The sequence below is a fragment of the Sus scrofa genome, chromosome 1, assembly GCF_054392235.1.
Source record: "Sus scrofa isolate SSC_HxYL_T2T_F1_AM1 chromosome 1, Sscrofa_HxYL_maternal_Yorkshire_Landrace_v2.0, whole genome shotgun sequence".
In the NCBI taxonomy this organism is placed as follows: domain Eukaryota; kingdom Metazoa; phylum Chordata; class Mammalia; order Artiodactyla; family Suidae; genus Sus; species Sus scrofa.
This window is the reverse complement of record NC_139383.1, coordinates 35,443,533-35,456,278: the sequence shown is the minus strand read 5'-3', so window position 1 is coordinate 35,456,278 and position 12,746 is coordinate 35,443,533. Positions and strand designations below refer to the sequence as shown.

Sequence of the window (12,746 nt, the reverse complement as noted above, 5' to 3'; positions counted from 1 at the left end):
TCCAGAGGTTTAGGCACAGACACCTTGGGTGGGGGTGAGAGGGTGGGAGTAGAGAGGGTGAGACATTATTCAGCCTATCACTAAAAATGAGAATAGCATTCCATCTCTCACATCATTCAATTCAGTAATAAAAATATACTAAACAGGAGAAGCCAGATCTCTCCACATTAAAAGCGGCCTGTTAATCAACATTATTTGGAAACAGTTGTTTAATTCAAAATGACGCCTTCAAAATTGTTTTTCTGGAAAGGAAATTTCTGCTGGTTTTTTATCTTTTCCTGAAGATGAGTCTGAAGATCTTTACTGGATTTCCCCAGCATATAATCAGAATGCAATCTCTGAAATGTAAAATTAAAAGTATTTCCATACCCACATCCTTGAAGCCTGAGGCTGCTCTCATTCCTGAGCGTAGAGAGTAAACACAGCATCTCTCTTTGTTTTCCTAATTGCTTTGTTTCCCCAAGCTGCTAGCACAACATCTGCCAGGCCAGAATGCACTCTCTCCACACACCAGAGAACCACTGCTGGCCAGATAAACAACCTAAGCTCCGCGCTGTAAGGGCAAGTGCTTTCCAGGCACTCAGCAGGCAGTTTTCCAAGACGCAAAAACTTTAAGCCGGAGTGAAGCTGAAACCCCTCCCCTCCCAAAACCTTTAGAGTGATTACGGAGTTGTTGATTCTATAATGATCTCATACTGCCTGCAATTTTATTGATTTTGTTTTTCAATAGAACTGTTAAAGACGACAATTCTCAGATAGACAGAATGTGGGCAGATGCACATGTTCTCACATAGTTCTGCCAAGATATTTTTACATCTTTCTGCACACAAAACAAAATGAAGACATGTGTTAGAGATGCATGCTACTGGCAAGCCCTCAGAAGAAGGGAGTTTATTGTGTGCACGTATCCTGGATGAAGTATTAAAACAACTCCATCTAGAAAAAGAATGAACAGTCCTTCCAAAATAAGAGAAATGCTTCTGAGGCACCTTGGAAAACATTCCTAATTAACAAACCCATGGAAACAGCAATTTGGGTCATCACATTCAAGTGTCATCCCTGCTATTTCTAATTCCATAAAAACTTCTTGTCACATCCACTGGTGAAGCATCAAAATACAAAATGCTGTAACAGCTTATGCTCTGTTGATGTTCAATCATCTACTGTGCATCAGAAAGGCTCATTTCAAATATGGCATAAAAGGAAGAAAAGTAAGCAAAAACCAAACTCAGAAGGGACTTGAAATTGCCTCCAAAAAAACACTCGAGAGGAAAAACTGCAAAATCATAGCCTTACCTTGGGAGACTTAGGCAGACTCACTGCCCTTTCTTCTGCTAAGCCGAGCAGGGTTAACTTTGTTTCCTCCACCGAGGGACGTTTGGGAGGGCGAGGCGGGGGGTGCAAGAAAGAGCTTTCATATCTCCGCATCATGTAATACTGTTCTTCAGTGATCTCTTCGACCAGAGTCCTGACTAGAAATGATCCTGGATCTCCAGACAAATTACTAACCAACTGAACGGTCATATTCAAGCGGCCCACAGGAATTTCCCAGCACTCCTTGGGGTTGGCAAAGTCGCTTATGAGTAGATAAGAGTCTGTGATAGCTTCCTCCAACTGCAGTCCTGGTGTAGCAGCCAAGATGTCATCTTCAATGGAAAGATCCCTCACAGATACCTTCACATTAAAGGGCAAGCGGAACTGTGCACAGAGCTCAGATATCTGGTACTGCTTCTTATCATGAATCACCTCTACAAAATCTCCTTCCATGTACAAAGGGAGCAGTGCTGCCTCATAGGATTTTTTGAGGATTCTTTCACAAGCCAGAACATTCACCACTTTTTTGATTCCTTCACAGAGGACTTCAGTCCTCTGTGAATGATGCACTAGAAACTGGTCCCCAACAGATACAGATGTCAGCTCGTCGTGGGGGGGATGAAAGGCTTTGGTGGCCACCACGTGGAGAGGCTCCTTTTCACTCTTTGCTATCTCGAGGTCATAAGCAGTTGGGAACTCTCTAGGTCGCCGCTTGAATTTGCCTTTATAGCTAGTAGGGATCAAGAAGTGTCTTTTAGGAAAATTGCTTCTAATTTCTGAAGCTAGGATCCTTGATGCCTGGCATTTTTTGTGGATCACAATGGTTTTCCCAGGCTGTAAAATGCTTCCGGGTAGCTGGTTTCCTTGGGGTGCTTCTATGATTTCAGCCACTATCGGGAAGTCTTTACTGGTCATTTCAAAAAGCTCTTGTGTAGATAGCAACTGAAGAAACCAGCTGGCATCATAATTGTCAGTAATGTCTTTGACTTCAACATCTAAACTGGGGAGGATACGGACTATATCCTTTCTGACTAAAAAATAAATAAATAAATAAAAGATTATGACATTCTGTTCATCAAACTGTTGCTCTGAAATAGTATTAGAATCTCTCCAGGTACTATATATAGATAAATACAATTTAAAAAAACCTCAGATGCTTATAACATTTCTTATACGTAACTTTCCTTTTTTTAAAATTTAAAATGAAATAGATTATAAATAAAACCAACACCCATAAATCCTTTTGGCTTTAGAAACAGACATTAACCAGTATCTTGGAGCCCTACAAACCTCACCAAAATCACATCCTCCTCACCTCAACCTAAAGGTAATCATTCTCCCGCTTTTAGTGTTAACCATTCCCGTGTTTTTCTTTGTAATTTTATCACATGTGTGTGTATGTTCATATGTTTCAATGTATTTTTTTCCCAGAAAATGTGTTATATCATTTTAAGTTATGCTTTTGAGGTCCAGATATTGTATGTAAAATTATCTTAGAAGAAAGTTTTGGTACTTCAAATAAGACCCTTTTCGTACATGGCCCAAGACAAACATTACATATACAAAATTCTATCCTGTGGGATACAACCATATTGCAAAATCATGGGATATGAAGCACTCAAGATTAGGAGTTCCTGTCATGGCTCAGCAGAAATGAATCTGACTAGCATCCACGAGGACACGGGTTCGATCCCTGGCCTTGCTCAGTGGGTTGAGGATTTGGAGTTGCTGTGAGCTGGGGTGTAGATCGCAGGCATGGCTCAGATCCCACATTGCTGTGGCTGTGGTGTAGGCTGGAGCTACAGTTCCAATTCAACACCTAGTCTGGGAATCTCCACATGTCACTGGTGTGGCCCTAAAAAAGAAGAAAATAATAAATAGAGTACTCAAGATTAATATATGAAAGCGAATACCAAAATGCAGTCTTTTTCCAATGTGAAAATGATTTCTTTTTCTGCTGGTACCACATTAACACCTAAATAGAAAAGGAGAAGTTCCCATTGTGGCCCAGCAGTAAGGAATCCAACTAGTGTCTGTGAGGATGAGGGTTCGGTTCCTAGCCTTGCTCAGTGGACTAAGGATCCAGCATTGCCGTGAGCTGTGGTGTAGGTCACAGAAGTGGCTCAGATCTGGCATTGCTATGGCTGTGGTGTAGGGTGGCATCTGTAGCTCTGATTCGACCCCTAGCCTGGGAACCTCCATGTCCCATGGGTGTGGTCCTAAAAAGAAAGAAGGAAAAGGAGCGGCACAGGATGGGTTACAGTCAAAGAAGCCACTAAGGAAACCTAGATATGCTGGTGGAGTGCTAACCAATGCACAATTTGCCTAATGTGTTACTGGGAACTAAGGAATCTCTATATTCTTTCCAAGAGCCCACTGTCTCAGAAGTCTTTCTTTGAGATTACAGAAACACTTAAAATATTGTCCTGAATTCATTTGCTCTCCAAATGCATCCCACATAGTATCTTTATAAGTGATCCTGCAATAAAAATAACTTTATATGGTAATACTGACAGCATTTTATGATTTATATTTTCTTGATCACTTCCTAACACTTAAGGTTTCATAGCCTTCTCATGATCTAACACTGTTTCCTGGTATATCTAAGCACCCTTCTGTCAATATCCTTTCTTCCTTGTATGCTTTTGAAAGTTAATAATTTGAAAGATTTAGAAGACAGAATTCTTCTCTCATAAAATATTACCTAGATTATTACTTTTCATATTACTGTTTATGCAGCACCTGAAAACTATAATTGGTGTCATACTACTTGCACGTGCTCTGTAACAGAGGTCCTAAAAACATAGCATGGAATTACATATTTTATTTTCTCAAACATAAAAAAAGAAAAAAGAAAAAAAAATCAATGGTTGTCTATAGGCTGAAGGTCAGTAAAAACTGTAAAGATTCTCCATTTAAAAAAAAAGGAGAGAATCAACTATACTTCAAAGAAAAAAAAAGAGGTGGGGGTAGGGATAAAATAAACTTGTCAGTTCATTTTATAAAGTTTAGCAAATCTAAACTTTTGAGACTGTTTCCACAGGCTTCTGTGAATCCCAAGGTAATTTTAGGAACTTTAAAATCACACTTATTTGGATCAAAATGAACTATGTTGAGAATTGTAGAGCTAGGACTAGACAGGTTCATAGACTCATGTCATTTCTCAAGTTGAGGGAACAACTCGACACTGGTAGAACAGATGCCACTAAGGACTTCCTGAGCATTCTACATTGATCCATCAGAACACAGGGACCCTAATGCAAGCTAGGTCCCAATCTATATTTGGGCACAACAGGTACTACAGGGAAGGGACTGTCTGATTCCTGACCTATCTTCAATACTCTTGCACAAAATCCACTGAAGATATGCTGGCCTAGCTCATCCTACTTGATAGATTAGCAGCATTTGACAGAGCAGATTTGACTCTTTCCTCTTTGCTATATTTTTTTCACTCATTTCCTTCTTATCTTACTTATAATTCTTCTCAGTTTTTTGCTGTTTTTTTTTCTCCTCTAAACACCACCCACTCTCTCCACTGCCCACCCCACACACCTTTGAAAGTTTCTTCGTTCTGTTCCTTTCTCTGTCTACACTCACACCCACATAATCTCACAGAGTCTCATGTCTTTAAGAACCATCTGTATGCTGATGATTCCCCAACATGTATCTCTAGCCAAATAATTCTCCTGCACTCCAAATATCTCCTTAAGATCTTCATTTGAATGTCTAATAGATGTTTCAAAATTAACATGATTAAACTGAAATTCTGATCTTCTCAAACCAAACCTAATCTATCTGTTGCTTTTTCCATCCCAATTATTGGGGACTCCATTCTCCTTGTTCCATTAGAAATCTCAGAGATATCCTTAGATTCTCCCTCTTTTTTCATAACACCCAACATCCATTACATCAGAACTACTCTGATCTAAACTACATTATTTCTTGCCTGATTTATTGCAATGGCTTCCTAACCAGTCTTCTGTTTACAGTCAAAACTGTTTAGGGAAATCAGATAGTCCTTTTAAATGTTAAAGTGATCATGTCTTTCTCCTGTTCATAGCCCTGCAGTCCTTTTCACTTAGAATAAAAGTCAAAGTCCTTACCAAGGTCCTAGATAACATTTTGAACTCATCTGCCACTGGGCTGCTCACTCTAACTTATTGCTGCCTCCCTGACCTCCTTATTGTTAATCAGGTTTTTGCATGGCCTGTTTCCTCTGCCTGTCACATCCTGCAGCCAGATATGTTTATGGCCAACATGATGTCCTCCTCCTCCCCTCCTCTTCTTCTCAGCTTAAATATTATCTTTTCCATGAAACTTACCCAAAATATGCTTTCCATACTCTGAATTATTTTGTGCTCTCCCCACCAAATTCAATTTATTTGTTGAAACCTAATCCCCAAAGTGATAATTTTTGGAAGTGGGATCTTTGGGAAGTTATTAGGTATTGCAATTAGTGCCCTTATAAAAAAGCCCTAGAGAGCTCCCTTGACTTTCTGCCGAATGAGGGAACAGTAAGAATATGGCCATCTATGAACTGGGAAGTAGAATTTACCAGACACCAAATCTGCCAGCACCTTGATCTCAGAATTCTCAACCTCCAGAACTATAAGAAATAAATTTCTGGGAGGGATCGGGAGCTTGGGCTTATCAGACACAACCTAGAATAGATTTATAAGGAGATCCTGCTGAATAGCATTGAGAACTATGTCTAGATACTCATGTCACAACAGAAGAAAGGGTGGGGGAAAAAACTGTAACTGCAATGTATACATCTAAGGATGACCTGACCCCCTTGCTGTACAGTGGGAAAATAATTAAAAAAAAAAAAATACATTTAGCATGAAACCAAAAAAAAAAAAAAAAAAAAAAAAGAAAGAAATTTCTGTTGTTTATACGCCACTCAGTCTATGGTATTTTGTTATAGCCACCAAATGGGCCAAGGCAGTGCTTTATTTAAAACTGCAACTATCTCTGTCTTCTCCCTTCCCTGTTTCTCTATTTTCCATGTCACCCTTTACCTTCAATCATTCCAAATAATTTGCTTATTTATTATAATCATTGTTTATTGTTTATTTCCCCAAAATGGAAATAATGCTCCACAGGTAGAGGAGTATTTGTTTTGCCCACCAACATATCCCAGTGTGAGCAGAGTGCCCAGTGCATAGTAGGTACTCAATAAATGATCTGAATGAATGAAGAACAACTGCCAAAACAACATCCTTAATTGAGCTTCAAAAGTTGTGATTTAGTAAACAAGGGGAGTTCTATGAAAAATTTCATTGGGGGAAAATGTTTCTACTGCTAAAATTCCTGCTACACATCACAGAAGGTATCATATGTTTCATTTAAAACATGTCTCTTTAGGTTGTAATTTCTCTTACTCAATGGTGTATTCAATACAATTCTGTTAATTTACTGTTTAATTTCTACAAAATAATAATCTAGACTTTTAGGGTACAAAAATAATCACGAAGCATATGCCTTAAGGAAGATTCAATACAGAGAAAATAGCACATGCAATGAAAATAAACAATTCTTAGATTCATCAGAGAACCGAGATCATAGGACAACTGTTACCCTCAAAACTAGAGAGATAGATGAATACAGAGAGTTACAGCTTATTGGGAGCAGAAACCACTTCTGGAGCCAGCAAAGGTAAGAACACTTCAAGAGCAATTCACTAATTGCTGAAGATTAAACATAGATAAGCTTGAGACATAAAACTTCTGGAGGGCCAGGCTTAGCATGATCCCCCAACACTTTCCCAGGTTTATATTCAGGAGCCCCACCAGCTTTTCAGAGTGAAGATCTAAGGAAAATCCCCTCAGGGAAAAGTAAGCATTTTGAAATACACCCAGATAACTTACTTATCCTTAAAAAAGGCCTAAGATGGAGGAAAATGATTTACCACAGCCTAACCAAGCTGGGTTTTACCAGAGTCTAACCAATATGGGAGAAGAGAATTACCTGACTCCAGTTACATCGAGCCTTCCATGTTGGAAAAAGGGATATACCCAACTCTAGCCCCTAATAGCCATCCTGTCTCATTAAGGGGATGTGGGGAGGACAGCTGAGAAGCAGGATCAGTAAAAGACTGAGACCTAATTAAAGGATTGTAGAAAAGCTTTCCCTCCCTGACACCTCACCAATCAAATCAAGAAAATTTCTATATAATAAAAGGAAATTACAGTGGAAAGAATGGCCTTTAAGACCATGTTTAAGAAGGGGTCTTTAGGGAAAGACAACAGGGGAGATAATAAACAAAGACCTTACATAAAATTTTAGCTTCTGACACCTACAGCTATAGCAAACACTGAACACAGCCTAACTCCTAGCTTAAAATCTCATACTAAAGGCCTATTTACCCAAGTTTCTTTTACCCTAGACATCATCCTCAGCTGTCAACAAGAAAAATCACAAGGTGTGTTAAAACACAAACAGCATAGACAGACGAGAAAAAGTAAGCATCAAAACCAGACTCAAATATGGAAGAGATTTTGGGAATTACCAGATTGGGAATTTAAAATATGTTAATATATTAAGAGCTCAAATGGAAGAAAATTCAAGAAAAGATGGGCAATGTAAGCAGGGAGATGGAAATTCTAGGAAAAAAACCACAAGGAAATGCTAGAAATTAAAAACAGGAAAAGAAGAATGGCTTTGATGTGTTCATCAACAGAACATGGTCAAGGGACTAATCAGTGATCTTGGAGATATATCAACAGAAACTCTGCAAACTGAAAAGCAAAAGCAAAAGAACAAAAACAACAACAACAACAACAATAAAAAAACAGAATTTCAAAAATCCGTGGGACAATCAAAAATATTGTAACATACAGGCCATACGAATGCTAGAAGGAAAAAAGAAAGAAAGGAACAGAAGCAATAATGAAGTAATAATGGCTGAGAATTTTCCCAAATTAGTGAAGTTTTAAGAACAACAAGCAGGATAAATACCAAAATGTCAATGGCTAGGCATATCATATTCAAACCGGAGAAAAATCAAAGGGGGAAAACTTGAAGACGCCAGAAGAAAAAAACCCATCTTGCCTGTGGAGAAAGGAAGATGAGAATTACAATGGACTTCTCTTTGGAAACCATGAAAGCAGACAGATAGTAAGCAGTGTATTTTAATAACATGTTGAAAGAGAAAAAAAAATCTAGAATTTTGTATGGGACAAAATTATCCCTCAAAAGTCAAAGGTGGCAGAATATGCCATCCCAAAATATACTACTTCAGTTTAAGGACTATTTTGAACTAAATGTACTTGAAAAACAGCAGATTCAAGAAGAATATTCTAATCTCCCTTCTTCTTCCTGAAAATAGCAGATAAAAATTCCCATGTGAAAGATGTCCTCCCTGAACCAGGAGAAAGAAAACATTTTTCTAACAAGGAGGCAAAGCCAGGAGAACTCTGTACACACAGACCTTGTTAAAAGAATCTGTATCTTCCTTTATAGCCTCTCCTCATAGTTTAGATACTTTTCCACAATAGCCTCAATTGTTCAACTCAATTTAAAAGCATGCATTCTGTGGGTCTTCATTTTTCTTATGAGGATCCTGTATCAAATTTATGTAATTTGTATGTTTTTCTCCTCTTAATCTGTTAAATAACAGTTTAATTCTCAGACAAGCCAAAACGCCCTAAGAGGGTAAAGTTAAAAAAACTATAAAAGTGAAAGAGAAATAAAGATGTTCTCAGACAAACAAAAATTGAGGGAATATGTCAACAATAGACCAGCCTTTCAAGGAATATAAAAGAAGTTCTTCAAAGAGAAGCAAATGATATAAGTCAGAAACTCTGATCTGCATAAAAAAAAGAAGTGTTAGGAAAGAAATAAATGAAGGAAACTAAAATACTTTTTCTTATTTTTAATTGATGCAACAGGTAAAGTTGTTCAAAATAATAATAGAAACAATATACTGGATTATTATGCATCACGGATAGTGAAATGAAGGACAGGAAGGGACAAGAGGGTGTAAATGGGAATACTATGTTGCACTAGCCATGAAGTGATATAGTATTATTTCAAAGTGAATTTAAGATTATATATGTATATTGCAAACTCTAAGGCAATGACTAAAAGTATTTTTAAAGTATAATTGATATACTGTGGAAGAGAGAAAATGGAATCATATAAAAGACTCAAAACTACACAAGCAGAAAAAGAGTGAAAGAAACAACACATCTAGTTTTGGGATGGAGATAAAGATAGATATGAAAGATGTAGCCACAACTTAAGGTCCTTTTAACCTGCTGAGCCACAACAGGAACTCCCACACTTTTCAAACAAGTATTTTTATTTTACAACTGGAAAATTGTTAACACTCCCTCTCCCCCTGAAAAATAAAAACGGCTATAGAGAGTAAGCTAAATTAGAAAATGTCCCCAAAAGTTATCTTTACTTCAAACTGATAAAGAGATAAGAAGGCAGCAACTCAGAGCATGAGAGACATTCCGGGAGATGTTCATTACAAATGTATCAGTTTCAAACTAATCTAAAGTAAATATGATCTATACTCATAGAAGCTCAGCTTACACCTTCCAGATTTTCTTCCTGGGTAAACACAAATCATTCTGACTTGGGTATGTTTTCTGGTTATCCAAAGGAAGCTCTTGTGAAAAAAATTTCCATTCCATTTTCTCTAAAAAGATAGCATTGGTTTCCTCTCTCTTTCTGAGTCATTTCATTAAACTTTGTCTTTCTGCCTATTCTTTCAGGGAAAGTCCCTTTACAGTTAGCACTAATATTAACCATAACATGATGCTTTTCTGCATGTCTCCCTGCAACAATTCTTTTAGTTAAGTATGAATCTGGGGTACCTCACCAAAAATTATCTTTAAAGAGAAAATAGAGATATACATTTAAGCTTGGTTAATGTTAGGTAATGCACATTTCCTTGGACAACTAATATTGAATTCTGGAGAATTCTGAGACTGAGAGCATTCAAAGATCTATCCTTTATCTATCCTTTGTAATTAGACATTAATTAGTACTACACAGATCGAAATCTATTGAGACAATCTTATTTGTCTTAAAGGCAAGATGATTATTTCTACATATTTTTTCTCAACAAATTTTGTGAATTCTAGCCTGCAATTTCTCTCAATTTCTAGTTTCTCCTATATTATTACTGTTAAACAATTCAAGTATTTTTTTGGAATTTTCACTTTCTACGTTTGATTTTTTGTTATTCACTTTCTAACACCTTACTTATTTTTCTCTGAAGTGCTTTCATAAGTTTTGTCTACAGCTCTCATTATTCAGTGGACTGTTTTGTTTACATTTTTGCATCACATTATACTCTTACTCAATGATTATTAAATGCGCTAATAATTTTGAGCTTGCCTTATTCTAGACTTTCAAATTAAAATATGCTTTATAGTTCATCTATTTGATCTTGATTTTCTTCCTTTCTGTGAATTAATTTTTTCCATGTATTCAGTTTCATTTCACTAAAATCTGGAACAAGACAAGGATGCCCACTCTCACCACTTTTATTCAACATAGTATTGTAAGTCCTAGCCACAGGAATCAGACAAATGAAGTAAATAAAAGGTATCCATATTGGAAGAGAAGAGGTAAAATTGTCACTGTATGCTGATGACATGATACTATATACAGAAAACCCTAAGAACTCCACACTGAACTATTCGAACTGATCAAAGAATTCAGCAAAGTAGTGGGATACAAGATTAACTTCAGAAATCAATTGCATTTCTATATACTAACAAGGAAATATACTAGAAAAGGAATACAGAAATACAATACTTTTTAAAATCACACTCCAAAAAATTTAAATACCTAAGAATAAACCTGACCAAGGAGGTGAAGGACTTACATGCTGAGAACTATAAAATATTAATCAAGGATATTAAAGAGGTTCAAAGAAATGGAAAGATATCCCATGCTCCTGGGTTGGAAGAATTAATATCATAAAAATGGCCATAATACCCAAAGCAATCTACAGATTCAGTACAATCCCTATAGAATTGCCCATGACACTTTTCACAGAACTACAACAAACAATCCAAAATTTTATATGGAAGCATAAAAGACCCAGAATTACCAAAACAATCCTGAAGAACAAAAACCAAGCAGGAGGCATAACTCTCCCAGCCTTCAGGCAATATTACAAAGCTACAGTAATCAAGACAGTGTACTGGTACCAAGACAGACACACTAACCAATGGAACAGAATAGAGAACCCAGAAATAAACCCAGACACCTATGGTTAATTAATCTTTGACAAAGGAGGCAAGAATATAAAGTGGGAAAAAGACAGTCTTTTCAGCAAGTGGTTGGTGTTGGGAAAACTGGACAGCTGCATGTAAATCAATGAAACTGGAAAATACTTTCATACCATGCACAAAAACAAACTCAAAATGGCTTAAAGACTAAATATAAGACAAGACACCATCAAACTCCTAGAAGAGAACATAAGCAAAATATTCTCTGACATCAACCATACAAATGTTTTCTGAGGTCAGTCTCCCAAGGCAACAGAAACAAAAGCAAAAAAGAAACCAATGGGACTAATCAAACTGACAAGCTTTTGCTCAGCAAAAGAAACCATAAAAAAAAAAAAAAAGACAACCTATAGATGGGAGAAAATAGTTTCATTTCGAATTAGGAGAAGCTATCCGGTGAATTTCCATTTTGTAAGGTAGTCATCCTCTGGCTCTACTTTTGTTTGTATTTATAGATAAAATTCCTTTTGGATCACCCTCAAACATTTGTAGCAGAAAAAAAAAATATCATCAGGATCTTTCTAGAGAAATCTTGCATTTTATGTGGGTTTATTTGTACCTTATTCTTTTACACTTTCCTTTAGTTTATAAAAGCTAAGAAAAGTGAAGAGTCATTTTCTTAACTGAATGATACATATTAACATGTTTTCTTCACTGATACACAAACTTTACTGGACTTAAGCAGCCAGTTATTTAATTAAACACTGATACATGTATTGCTGTGAAGGTATTTTAGAGATGTGGCTAGCATCTAAATCAGTTGACTTTAACTAAAGGATGTTACCTTCACTATATGGATGAGCCCCATCCAATCAGTAGAAGGTCTAGAGAGCAAAAATGGATTTCCCGGAGAAAAAATTCTGCCTCAAGACTGCAGCATAAACTTTTGCCCGAGTTTTCAGCTTGCCTGTCTGTCCTAGAGATGTAGAACTTACCAGAGATGTAGAACTTGCATAAGCCAAGTCCTTAAAATTAATTAACTAATTAATATATATAATATTATGTACTATTATATATAAGAACACATAAACTATATATATATTAACCTATCAACTATTAGCATTATATATATAGTGAAAGCTGTACTTTCCTCTGCTTGCTGTTTGATATTTTTTTAGCAATAAAATTTCTACCTAAAGGAAAGAAAATGAAATGGAAGCTGGGTAGAGTATCCAT

General features: G+C 36.6%; 1 protein-coding gene across 5 annotated transcripts in view; it reads right to left on the bottom strand.

The window, feature by feature from the left end:
- Window positions 1-12,746, bottom strand: part of THEMIS (thymocyte selection associated) — a 225,843-nt gene that overhangs the window by 97,742 nt on the left and 115,355 nt on the right. For all 5 annotated transcript variants that reach the window (XM_084956926.1, XM_084956918.1, XM_084956915.1 and 2 more), the window contains one exon: window positions 1,297-2,345. In XM_084956926.1, the coding sequence (XP_084813052.1) occupies window positions 1,297-2,345 (1,049 nt within the window). The remainder of the gene's footprint in view (window positions 1-1,296; window positions 2,346-12,746) is intronic.